Source organism: Oncorhynchus kisutch, linkage group LG11 (assembly GCF_002021735.2).
Source record: "Oncorhynchus kisutch isolate 150728-3 linkage group LG11, Okis_V2, whole genome shotgun sequence".
NCBI classification, from domain to species: domain Eukaryota; kingdom Metazoa; phylum Chordata; class Actinopteri; order Salmoniformes; family Salmonidae; genus Oncorhynchus; species Oncorhynchus kisutch.
The window spans coordinates 70,540,676-70,554,422 of NC_034184.2; the positions used below are offsets into that span (position 1 = coordinate 70,540,676).

Here is a 13,747-nt window from a genome sequence, read left to right on the forward strand (position 1 = left end):
TAAAAGCTGATAGTATTTCAACCACATAAAATAGGATTCCTAAAACATATTGGGTCGTTTTCACAGTTTTCTATTTCGTTACAACCGATCAAACTGATGTCATTTGGACATTTTGCACAGAATATCTTTCCAGTTTTTTGGGGTTGAGTTATTGCATTTTCTCCCTGGTCCCTAAATGTATTTGTTGTGTGAAAGCAGCAGAAGCATTCATTCTATTGATTTATGACATTATTCTGGTTAGCAAGGGTTTATTTAGTCTTCTAGGGCAACATATAATGACAGAAGAGAAGCTGCATGTATGGACAAGTTGACTAACAAATACCATACCAAAATGTCAGGAATTATCATCAGAAACATATCTAAATCAGGCAAAAGAAAATCTTGTACCCCCGTAAAGAAATCGTTCTGCCATCTCTGGCTGTAGCTTACAGTGCATTTTCTATATTAGGGTTGGGGTCGAGTGCAGGCCTCAGATTTTCACTATCACATGAAGTCGGGAAGTTGCAGATGGGTTATTAGCAATTGTGGGTGCGGGTGAACAAACAGCTGACCCGCGCACCACTACCACATACATGACTCTGAAATCAAAAGAATAATCAGTGATATTGTAGGCTCTCATTTATTTCACGCAAGGTTGTTATCTTAAATACAGAGGCATGTGTTTGCAACATACAACAAAAAAAATTCAACTGAAAGTAGTAAAACCTCTTTCTGAATAATATTTACTGCAATGGGGGCTTCACTGAGGCACTGCATTGTGGTTGAGCAGTGAGAAATGCTCTGGGAATAATCATTATAACAACAAAACGATTATATACGGACTGCTGAGAAGATGACTGTTGTAGGTTATTGCATTTCTGACAGTTTATAAGAATGAAAAATAAGCATTTTCTGTGCATGTCTTGGATGTTTTTATGATGAAGCAGCTCTCGTTAGGATGAAAACAGTGCATTTATGATAGAGATGTGCAGAGTTGACTTTTCACCATGACATTTTTGTATAAAAATGTCCCACCCAAAAACGAATAGGATCGCTCCCGACTTTTAAACATGTTCCCCAACATTCCCAATACAAAGCATGCAATCAGAAATGTCTTTAGAAAAGTCCCCGTAGACACTGGTAAATAGCAGTGCGATCCCAGTCACACACCCATGGCATCTAATGGGAGAACGATGTGAGTAGAGGTCCATTTAGAAACAGGACAGGGGTATATACCAGGCACACACTGGATCTATTGCTACAGAAAACAGCCCTTCAACACACCTGCAACCATAACCTGAAAATATATATCATATTAAAGTTGAGCGGTGTCCTTATTATTATTTGAGTCAAATAGAAACCAGTGTCAGTGATATAGTTGAGAGTAGGCCTAAGCTATGGGTAACCAAGAGAAGCTGAACGATTTGTAGAGTTCAAGCAAAAATAAATGCTGTACAAACTTTGACCCTTTTATCCTAAAAAGTAGTAAATTATTGCTAAACACAGTTTGTGCAAAATAGATAAATAATTGTTTTTCAGTCTTGAGCGCAACGTCACTATATGATGCAGTCAAAACATGCGAAACACACTTTAAATAAAAAATAAATAGGACGATTATCCGTCCGACTAATAGTGAATATGATCGCTGATGGTCATATAAAATATATAGCCATTGGGGCAGTTTTAATCCTACAGAAGTTATGGAGAAAGAGAAATCTGTCAATCGTAACCATGAGATAGATGTCGGTTTGATTGTCACATACAGATCATGGTTACTGCACTGCTTCTTAGCTTTGTGTAACTAGGCCCAGATTGTTATGAAAGAAAAACAACTAAAATGCAGGGCCCCCGGATATCTCGGGATATCTTTACGTGTAAACGTAAATGCAAAAATGCTCAAAATATGCTCAAATACAATGTGGTAGTACTGCAATTCAGAAGAGGCCATGGTTTTTTTCTTACTCTAAAAATATAAAAAATTGTAATTATTGTACTGCTATGAAAGACTGGTAACATCAACAATGTTATACTTTACTACGAAAAATTGTATCCCTTAGTTTTTTTTCTCACATCTCACAGTTTGAAAACTATTTATTATAAGTAATCACACCAATAATAGTAAGACCTTTAATGAACTCATAAGGTCAGGCATACTTTGTAAATATTGATAAACTGTATTTCCTTCAGTCTAATAAATTATTATTACATCAGTGATATAATTGTTGTGACCCTGCAAAGGTCATTCATGCATATTAACTGTGAAGCAAAGTTGACATGAGCAGGGTCAAAGGTCATCTAGGATTTACACACACCGCTTTTGTGTACTCCCTCAAAGCATGTTCTCCAAAAAGAAATAAATAGTTAGCCTTTTCTCTATGAAAACCCCTGCAGATTCTCTGGACAACCACAAGTATTAAACCAGTGTCATTTGAGCTATGTTACATTCGGTAAACAACAAGAAAAGAAAGAGAGAAAAAAGCATTTCCTAGTTGCCATTACAGAAATGTCTCGCGGTCTGGTACTCTGTCGGGTGCGGGGCAATGTTCCCTCAAGTCACTGTTCCTGGACTGTTCGGAAATTAAAACTTGGAAAAGTTCACTAGTCGCCCGTGTGACGCTGTCGTAAGACGGTGGAGAGGAGGTGGAGGACAGGGTCTCCATCAGCTCCATCTCAGGCCCCCCGTAGTGCTCCTTGATCATGGAGGCTATGAGACCCTCTTTCTCTGGAGCGGTGCCCCCCTCGCCCGTGGGGCTCTGCGTCAGACTGATCTGCATTGATCTGTACAGGAAGGAGGCTTGCTTCATTTGCCTCCGCACCAGATGCCTGCGGTAGCACCTCTGGATAACAGCGGCCGACACATCCTCCTGCTTGCGCCTCAGCGTGGTGGTGATGGGCTCGTAGGAGATCTTGGACGGATTGGCCATCATGAACTTCTCCTCCATCTGCTGTTTGAGAGCATCCATCTCGCCCGACTCACCCAGCACGCGCTTGGTGAAGGCAAACAGAATGTCCAGGCAGTGGATCTTATCACCGCTCACCATGGGAAGGTCCATGGAGATCAGCTTGATCTTGTTGGGCTTGCCGATGCGCAGCGGCTCCGACAGCGTGTCTGCAAAGTCTGACAGCTTGGCGTACTCGATGAACTGCGTGGCTTCCGGGTCAAACTTCTCCCACACCTCATAGAACATCTCAAAGTCGTCCTCGCTCAGCGGCTCGGTGCTCTCCTCGGTGGCCACGCTGAAGTTCTCCAGGATGATGGCGATGTACATGTTGACCACGATGAGGAAGGAAATTATGATGTAGGTGACAAAGAAGGTGATGCCCACCGAGGGGTTGCCACAGTTGCCCCGGGCATTGGTGCCTGTGTGGATGAGGTTGGGGTTGCACTCTTCCGGAGAGTTGTTGAGGATGGGGCTGAGCAGGCCGTCCCAGCCTGCCGACGTGGTGATTTGGAACAGACAGATCATACTGTTGCCGAATGTCTCGAAGTTGAACATGTCGTCGATCCCTGCCTGCTTCTTGACATAGGCAAAGTTGGCCATGCCAAAGATGGCGTATATGAACATTACCAGGAAGAGCAGGAGGCCGATGTTGAACAGGGCGGGAAGGGACATCATTAAGGCAAAGAGTAAGGTCCTTATTCCTTTGGCTCCGCGGATGAGTCGCAGTACTCGTCCAATCCTGGCTAATCGAATGACTCTGAAAAGAGTGGGCGATACAAAGTACTTCTCTATGATGTCAGCGAGAACGATACCTGGAAGAAAGGAGGGGAAAAAATATGAATGAGATCTCTGTACTTCTAATAGACCATCATGAACCATTTAACGGCATAGAGTAAGGTCAACTTTTTCACATCATTTAGCAGATGCTCTTATACAGAGTGACTTACAGGAGCAATTAGGAATAAGTGCCTTGCTCAAAGGCACATTGACAGATTTTTCAACTAATCAGCTCAGGGATTGGCCCAACACTCTTAACCGTTAGGCTACCTGCCACCCCTACACACTATGTACACAATATCTTAGAAAATTAGGTTGACAATTGGTAACCAGGAGTGAATATTAGCTTCGTTCTCCTCCAAGTCAATTCCAGCTTCCACCATCTCAATCACCAATGAGCACATGATAAAGGCTTCTACTCTTACTACAGAGTCTGTCTGCCCTCAAATGACATTCATGTTGCCTCCCAACCCTCTCACCCCCACAACCAATTTACCATCTGTCCCTGATTTGTGACCCTCCTCTCCCCATGGAACAAGACTGTCACCTGAGATGGATCGGAGAGGGGGGTTGGGAGCCACCCTTTAGAGCCATATGTCAAGCCCCCAGCCCCCTCACCGACTACAGTCAGCTGATGCAGCACCTCAATCACGCCCAAATCACCCCCACTGACAGCCCTGATTGCTAGGATTACCTTCACCTCAACAGGGGCATTCTTGTCCACACACATCAGTTAGCATGGAGGCAGCTACTTAGCTTCAATCTATGTGCTAGCCCTTTGGTTTGCTTCAGCCCCCCCCCCCCCCCCCCCCAATGCAGAACATTTATGTTCACAGAACGGGGAATTCGTTTGGCGGATACTGAACAGGGGCTATTACCTACTGTAAGCACAGTGCCCTAGTTTCATCAGATATAGCCCCACTTAAATTCAATGACTTGATTGACATGATAGATAACCTTGCCAAATGGACACTAAAATCTTGGATGATGGCCAAGGTGTATTGTCCGTTGCATTGAAAAACACAACTAAGATTCTGAAATGTGTTCTTTGAGCATGATATTGTTTGGAACTAAATTCAAATGATTTGTAATCTGTTGTAAATTTTAAGGTTCCAAGCTAAATGTCATAATCTGTGTATGGGCCAGCTAGTGACGGGGTTTGCCTTGCTTACAGACGGGTTGGTTGTTTAGCAAGTATGTGAGCAAGTATGAGGAAAACAGATGGGGTTGGATTCGATTTTTGACAACATGTAAACTATATTTAGTCTCCAAATGTTTATTGAAAATAGAAATACATTTGCACACGGAGCACTTGTTGTCTCTCAAATACATTGTTGTCTCTCAATTGTTGGTTAGCTAGCTAGCGAATTTTAGCCATATTAGCATTGACATGAAATCAGTCAAAACACCGCAAAACAAGACATGGTATCATGAACAAGATAAAACTAGCTGAAACGAGCCACCTACGATTCCCCACATGGCAGCTTCTTGTCATTGTTGCTAGCTATCTGACCGCTCAGAATCATAGCTAAGCACAGCTTCCAGCCCCATCGATGCGCACGCATCATTTTTGTGACATTGTCAGCCAACGCAAGGTCATGTGATCAACTGTAACACCCAAGGACACCCAAGGACACAGTGACATTAGAAGAGAACTACGAACTGTTGGCCAGACATCAGGTACATATAGCTACATATAGCAACCTTATTCCAGTATAACTGTCAGGTGATGAACCCATGTAATTACATTGTAACGAGAATAATTGAAAACCTCTGATTAAGCCCAAGCAACAGACTCACCAACGATGGAGAGGATGACCACCACAAAGTCAAAGATGTTCCAGCCAATGGTAAAGAAGTAGCACCGCAGCGCCACGATCTTGATGAGGCACTCGCAGGAGAAGATGATGATGAAGGCCAGGTTGATTTTGTTGAGGATGTACTCCATGCGGGCCGGCTGCTCGTCCGTCTCCACCATCATGGTAATCATGTTGAGCAGGATGAGGACCATGATGATGATGTCGAACGCCTGCTTGCCCACCAGGTCGAAGAAGAAGCCCTGCACTTGGTTCTGGGAGAAGAGAGGAGGTGTGAGAAGTGGGTGAAAAGCCCTTTTGGAACCCAAGAGGCTAATGCACTAGGGCAAAGAAAATTAAAGGAATAGTTCACTTTATTTAGGTTTTAACTTATTTTCAACTTATCTGGGGTGTTATCAAAAACAAGTTAATACCTTCAAAGAAATGATCTATCCCTTTAATAAGATCAAGAAAGTAGGGTTCAATTAGCTCCAGCTTACCACTGGCCTTGGAATCGGTTTCTGAGGCTTTTTAGACCCTAGCTTCTTCATGGCGTTGTAATATTTTTTCTGTTCCTCTGTCATGAAGATGTCTTGCCCACCTAAGTAAAGAGACACCCCTTTTCTGTTATTTTCACTGTGAAAATAACACTTTTTTCATGGCAGGTATCTGGTTTGTTCACATCAAACCATTTGTTGGCCATGATGCTTTTGATACTTATCTTTCGTTTCTGCTGGTTGAAGTTGTCGATGATCACCCCGATAAAGAGGTTGAGGGTGAAGAAGGAGCCAAAGATGATGAAGATGATGAAGTATAGGTACATGTACATGTTCACCTCTCTGATAGGCTGTTCCTCCACCTAGTCCAGCCAGTGGAAAAAGCAATACATCATTCAGTTATATTTTTATCAGTTGAAATCTGTGTTATTCTGGTAAATGTTATTGTGATATTGCATCAAGGCATGGCTATGACAAAGACAGCCATTAATGAAATTAATGAAAATACCAAAGCTCTATGTACCAAACCCTTTCGATAATGTTATACAAAACAAGTACATTGGCGTTTAATACTTACAGCACGAGAATCCACTGCTGCATACATGATGTCCATCCAGCCTTTGAATGTAGCCTTGTAACAAAGGACATAAACTTCAATGGGCATGATGAGGTAATTAGGTGTGCCACTATTATCGCCATATAAACACATGCAGAGGACAAAAGATGCATTTGTATACACAACGTTCATGCAGTAAAAGATGTTCGCTTTTGACATCAGATTTGAAGATACACTACATGACCAAAAATATGTGGACACCTGGTAGTCAAACATCTCATTCCAAAATCATGGGCATTAATATGGACCAGCTTCCCCCTTTGCTGCTATAACAGCCTCCACTGTTCTGGGAAGGCTTTCCACTAGATGTTGGAACATTGCTGTGGGGACTTGCTTCCATTCAGCCACAAGAGCATTTGTGAGGTCGGCACTGATGTTGGGCTCGTATGGGGGCAGATGGTGAAGAGTGATCTAGAAAACGCGTTTCAACTGCTGCAGAGTCCAATGCGGGCCAGCTTTACACCACTCCAGCCAATGCTTTGCATTGCACATGGTGATCTTACGCTTTGAACTCACCCACAGTGTCGTTGCGCAAAATAGTATGCAGCATCATCTGGATATATATGCAACAAAAGTTCAACATTCACCTTCCGCTACTATTTCTGTCAAGCCGTCTGCAACGCAATGCTGTGAGGCAAACGCAGCGTTTCATTGGAAATGTATGTTATTCTGGTTTACCAAAATGCTGTCAGCGTGTTTGAAGCGTTAGGCTTGTGTGCAGCTGCTCGGCCATGGTAACCGGTTTCATTGAGCTCCCGACAAACAGCTCTTGTGCTGATGTTGCTTCCAGAGGCAGTTTGGAACTCGGTAGTGAGTGTTGCAACTGAGGACAGGTGATTTTTACACGCTACGCGATTAAGCACTCAGCGGTCCCGTTCTGTGAACTCGAGTGGCCTACCACTTCGCGGCTGAGCCATTGTTGCTCCTAGACGTTTCCACTTCACTATAACGGCTCATACAGTTGACCGGGGCAGCTCTAGCAGGGCAGAAATTTGACACACTGACTAGTTGGAAAAGTGGCATCCTATGACAGTGCCACGTCGAATGTCACTGAGCTCTTCAGTAAGGTCATTCTACTGCCAATGTTTTAAATCAAATTTACCGTAAAATGCTTACTTACAAGCTCTTAACCAACAATGCAGTTTTAAGAAAATAAGATTTTTACTAAATAAACTAAAGTATAAAAAGTAGCACAATAAAATAACAATACCAAGGCTAAATAGAGGAGATACCGGTACAGAGTCAATGTGCGGGCTACAGGTTAGTCGAGGTCATTGAGGTAATATGTATATGTAGGTAGGGGAATAAAGTGACTTTGCATAGATAATAAACAGGGAGTAGCAGCAGTGTAAAAAAATGCAAATAGTCGGGGTAGCACTTTGATTAATTGTTCCGCATTCTTATGGCTTAGGGGTAGAAGCTTTTAAGGAGCCTTTTGGACCTAGACTTAGTATTCCGGTACCACTTGCCGTGTGGTAGCAGAGAGGACAGTCCATGACTTGGGTGACTGGAGTATTTTAATTTTTTGGGGGCCTTCCTCTGACACCGCCTAGTATAAAGGTCCTGGATGGCAGGAAGCTTGGCCAGAATGATGTATTGGGCCGTACACACTACCCTCTGTAGCGCCTTCTGGTCGGATGCCGAGCAGTTGTCATACCAGGTGGTGATGCAACCAGTCTCGATGGTGGGGATCTGGGGACCCATGCCAAAACCTTTCAGTCTACTGAGGGGGAATAGGCTTTGTCATGCCCTTTTCACGACTGTCTTGGTGTGTTTGGACCATATAGTTTTTTGGTGATGTGGATGAACTTGAAGCTCTCGACCCGCTCCACTACAGCCCTGTCTATGTGAATGGGGGTGTGATCGGCCCTCCTTTTCCTATAGTCCACAATCAGCTCCTTTGTCTTGCTCACGTTGAGGGAGAGGTTGTTGTCCTGGCACCAAATTGCCAGGTCTCTGACCTCCTCCCTATAGGCTGTCTCATTGTTGTCGGTGATCAGGCCTACCATCGTTGCATCATCAGCAAACTTAATGATAGTGGAGTCGTGCCTGGCCACACACACACATGGGTGAACAGGGAGTACAGGAGGGGACTAAGCACGCACCCCTGAGGGGCCCCTGTGTTGACGATCAGCGTGGCAGATGTGTTGTTGCCTACCCTTACCCCCTGGGTGTGGCCCGTCAGGAAGTCCAGGATCCAGTTGCAGAGGGAGGTGTTTAGTCCCAGGGTCCTTAGCTTAGTGATGAGCTTTGTGGGCACTATGGTGTTGAACGCTGAGCTGTAGTCAATGAGCAGCATTCTCGCATAGGAGTTCCTTTTGTCCAGGTGGGAAAGGGCAGTGTGGAGTGCATTAGAGATTGCATCATCTGTGGATCTGTTGGGGTGGTATGCGAATTGGAGTGGGTCTAGGGTTTCCTGGATGATGGTGTTCATTTGAGTCATAACTATTCTTTCAAGGCACTTCATGGATACAGACGTGAGTGCTACGGAGTGGTAGTCATTTAGGCAGGTTACCTTGGCAATCTTGGGCACAGGGGCTATGGTGGTCTGCTTGAAACATGTAGGTATTACAGACTTGGTCAGGGAGAGGTTGAAAATGTCAATGAAGACAGTTGTTCCAGTTGGTTTCTCTATGGAGATTGCATGGCTGTGTGCTCAATGTTATACACCTGTCAGCAAATTGTGTGGCTGCAATAGCTGAATCTACTAATTTGAGGGGGTGCCCACATACTTTTGTATATATAGTGTATATGTTTGTATTTCCAGCCTCTGGATTTTTCCAGAACTATGACACAGAGTGGGGGAATCTATCTTTCCTTTAAGGAAGCCCCCCCACCCAGAGAAAAACACTTACAGTCTGTACAAAATAAATATTGCATGTGTGTCATGTGAGAGCTATGGTTTTATTAATGGCAGTGGAAAGGACTTATATGGGCTTCCTCCTGACTGCATGGAGTGTCTTTCTAGTTGGAGGAAAAAGGAGAGTGAGTGGGGAGCCCCACTTCAACACAAGTGAGTTCTTATCAGCGAGAAATCACGCCGGTGGGCCTTTTCCATTTGGTTACGTGTTATTACTGGCTTTTGTGAATGACTGAGGGTCAGACTATTTCCAGATGCAAATGGGAGGTTTGCATGGAGGCAAGTCACAAGAAGGTGACAGAAAGGAGCTAAGTGAACTGTTGCTAGGCTACCGTGCCAACTAAGTTAAAACGAAGAATGAAGTGCACTCTCGCTGATCACACAATTCTCTGTAATGGCCCCCGTCGCTGCTAAAAATAAGAGCCTAGCGACTTGTTGATTGATTCGGGGCTCTCTGGACAGACAAGGTGGGCAGCGACAAAAAGTATAAAGTACAAAGTGGGAGGAAAGAACGTCTCAAACTGTGAGGAAAAATAAAAGGAAAGGGGAAAAAAAGCCAAACTCACAACTTGTAGGAGTGCAAGGTAACCAGCGCCCACGTTGTCGAAGTTCACTTTGACTTTAGTCCAGTAGAACTGCGTGTCGTTCATGGCCAGGCAGTCGGTCTTATTGTTGACCACGGACACGTTGTGGATGTAGCCCGTCCGGTTGACGCAGCGGCCGTACTTGCCTGCGAACAGGTTGACCCCCATGATGCTGAAGATGAGCCAGAAGATGAGGCACACCAGCAGGACGTTCATGATGGACGGGATGGCGCCAATCAGGGCGTTCACCACAACCTGTTTCCATGGAAACACATCAAGTCAGTTATCCATCCGGCCCCCTTTTGCTGTCACGTGCCACACTTCATACACAACAGTAACTCAATCAGAGAAACTCAGTGTCTACATGCTTGTGGTTCAATTCACCTACCCTAAGTGCTTACCCAATCCACACCCCCCCAAAACACAAAATATCAAACCACTCAAACAAAAGAGATCCTAATGAAAAGATAATAATCAAACCCAAAATGTCCAAAGTTCATGCAAACTACTGAATCTGGCAAATGAGATTATTAAGAGTGTGTGTCTTATATTCAATCAGGAGCAGCAGCAGCTTTTCAAACCACCCTGGTAAGAGATTTCCTGGTTGAGAGGAAATGAGTGCTGAGCCAGGAGATCCTGAGTATCACAGCTCTAATGGAACCAGTAGATAGGGGGTTTAGCCCCGTGCATCCCTCAAGAGAGTGTCACAAAGAAATCTGCTGCTCACTCAGACTCGCGCCTCTGTATAGCCGGGCTGCACTTCCACTTTGCGTTTACCACTGAGTAGTGGACCCAGCCATTTTAAAGCAGCGTGACGCCTAATCCCATTTGCCAGATTTACAGTGGCGGAGAGCAGCGAGCTCGGCGGACATCAGCCCCCCATTTCCGACAGCATGCAAATTTCATGGGCAGGAATTCAAATTAATTCCAGTGGATGTCAGGGGAAATGATATACATATTAGAGGCCACAAGCTAGGCTGACAGGTGTCGACTTAGAAAATGAACACTGTGTAATGGGAGGGAACAATAGCCCAAAATCCTAACTATAGTGTGCATGAAATGTTCAAGAGGGTTTAAGGATGTGCTTTAGGGAATGAATAACGATTATGGAAATGTTACGGGCTAAACATTCATCGGAATATCTGAACACGGGGATGCATGCAAGAGAACGTGATAACAAAATCAACAGCTAAAACAAACAGCGGAACAGCAAGGAGAATAATATTAATACTGTCAGAAGTGAGCAACAACTTGTAATCTAATATTACAGATAACTATAGATGTGAGAAAGGATGGAAAGATTGGAATGAGATAATTGAAATACTCCATACTAAGTGGATTAGGCATGTACATGAATAATGCTCCTATATTTATCAGCTTTTCTGGTAACACTACATAAATGTGTCCATATTCCTGCGTAATAATGCTGTAATTCCCTGTAACAACATTGATTTATTAAGAACTGGTCTATCTAACTGCAAACTTGTAATTACAAAAAATGCTCAATTCCATTACCAAGCAATTTCTTAACTTCTACGTAATTACACTGGTTTTCTCATTAGACACATACATGTGCAATCTCTCCTTTCAAAAGAATCTATCGAAGAATCTAAGGAAGAAATCGTGTGGTGATGTTACATGTTAGAGCCTAGGGTGGAAGAATTGACATGAAATGTAATACTGCTGGAGAGCTCTAAGACTGCAGTTGTAATTCAATCTATCTACTTAATTTACTCTGCTTGGGCACTTCAGTCTATTCTCATAATTATCTGAACCATTATGTATAATTAGACATTATAGAACAAGACATGATTTGGTGCATGTGTCTGTCAAGTATTTACTTGGTAATAATGTGGTAACAATAGGCCACTTTCTGTTCTAACTTCAGTATGTTGTACACATTTTATACTGCCTGTTTTGATGATTCCCAAATGATGATGTAGGGCCTAATGATCATTTCACCATGAAAGCTCTATGTAAATAACAGGTATAAAAGACTACAAAATAAAGCTTAATATGAAATAAAGCTTATCCAAATTGATAAGTCAGATAATGAGGTAGTCATGTCAGGTAGAGGGGAGAGTTGAAATATGAAAACCAAATAATCTCTTTGTGCTAATATTGCCACTTTGTGCTAATATTGCCACTGCCAGCTCCAAGGGAAAGTATGTCAAGGGATTAGTGGCATTAGCTGGAGAATTGGATTTGACAGCATTATAACACTATAAGTGGAGAGATAAAGTGGGGAAACATTTTGAGTATTCTGAATAGAAACTGCTGGTCAGGGAAAGAAAGGGTGGCAACAGAGGTAGAGAGAGTGATGATGAAGACGGTTTGAGGACAATCGGGAGTTGATGAGTCAGAGAGGAGAGAAGACTCTTACCCGCATGCCTTCAAATCGGGACAGTGCTCTTAGCGGCCTCAGAGCTCTGAGGGTTCTAAGTGATTTGATGGCAGCAAAGTCCGAGTAGCCCAGCATGTTAGCTACTAGACTCACCAAAGACACCTAGGTGGGGACAGAAAGCGCAAGAACCCACATGGTTAGGGGGGCTGCCACAACCTGTTCAAAGGAATTGTGATACACAGAACCTGAAAGGGAACACTGGACAACACTGGTGAGTCCCTCCTGTTAGCAACAGCCCTAAGGGGAAAACGGATAGTTCATTAGACTCCAAGGTCTGCTGTAACCCATCGAGGACGTCTATCTGCTATTCAAGGGAATATAATGTTAAACTTTGTTTATTTCATAGCTGAAGAAATGAAGAGGCCTGTTAACAGACTTTGAAATAGAAATAGGACTGTTAAAGACATCTTCTTGGAACTGTGTAAGAGAGGGAGGAAGAGAGGTCAATGAAAAGTCAACCGCAAAGCCAACCAGAAACTACAGCTCTAGGTGTCTACTGTGGATGGTCGTGGCGGTGGTCAGCAGTCAAATCAGGCCTTACCCTTATGCCGGCAAAGCGGGCCACCGCTCTCAGCGGGCGCAATGCTCGCAGGGTCCTGAGAACTCGCATGGTGCCAATTTGCTCTATATTGACGGCACTGGCCAACAGGCCAATCACTGATATCTGTGTGAATCAAATTATAGTTAATTCAGTGAAAACAGATACTTACTTATTTACTTACTTACTTACTTGCTTATTTACTTGTAAATGAATATACAGTACAGACTTATTAAATACACACAGGTTTCTACACCAGCAAACATTGCATGGAGCAAACTTTTAGCCCCCCCAAAACCCCTCACAACTTCATATTCAACTGCCCTCCAGACACTATATGAGATTAATATCACAATCAGATAAATAATATTGTCAAAGGTTCACAGACTTCGTCATGTTGTTTTAATGAATCACCGATTCAAGAGCAGGGTCTTTTTGAGCTTTTATGCCTCGGAGTGTAAGAAAACACTTGTAATCATTTGTTGAACATGAACTGTAGAGCACACTGAGATAAAGGGGATGAACTCATTCGTTATCCTCTTGCTAAAGTAGTTTGGTACTTCAGCACTTGGAGATCTTTTGGCATTACACATACTATTTTAGGATGCATTAAAACACTTTGTTGAGGAGGCTTTCAAAAGAATCAGCGAGCGCATGTACACAATGGGATTCCCCCTTCACTTGTCACATCTTTATCAGCAATTTAGAATATTGAATCACTTCACTCAGGAGGAAACTATACATATGTAGGATC

At 43.4% G+C, this 13,747-nt stretch overlaps 1 protein-coding gene across 2 annotated transcripts in view; it reads right to left on the minus strand.

The window, feature by feature from the left end:
• Positions 1-240: 240 nt before the first annotated feature.
• The window catches only part of LOC109899313 (sodium channel protein type 4 subunit alpha B), a 151,217-nt gene continuing 137,710 nt past the window's right edge, over positions 241-13,747 (minus strand). For both annotated transcript variants that reach the window (XM_031836227.1, XM_020494429.2), the window contains exons 19-25: positions 12,435-12,557; positions 10,034-10,306; positions 6,569-6,622; positions 6,216-6,353; positions 5,995-6,099; positions 5,499-5,769; positions 241-3,733 (exon numbers count right to left, since the gene is read on the minus strand). In XM_031836227.1, the coding sequence (XP_031692087.1) occupies positions 2,475-3,733; positions 5,499-5,769; positions 5,995-6,099; positions 6,216-6,353; positions 6,569-6,622; positions 10,034-10,306; positions 12,435-12,557 (2,223 nt within the window). In that variant the 3' untranslated portion in view covers positions 241-2,474. The remainder of the gene's footprint in view (positions 3,734-5,498; positions 5,770-5,994; positions 6,100-6,215; positions 6,354-6,568; positions 6,623-10,033; positions 10,307-12,434; positions 12,558-13,747) is intronic.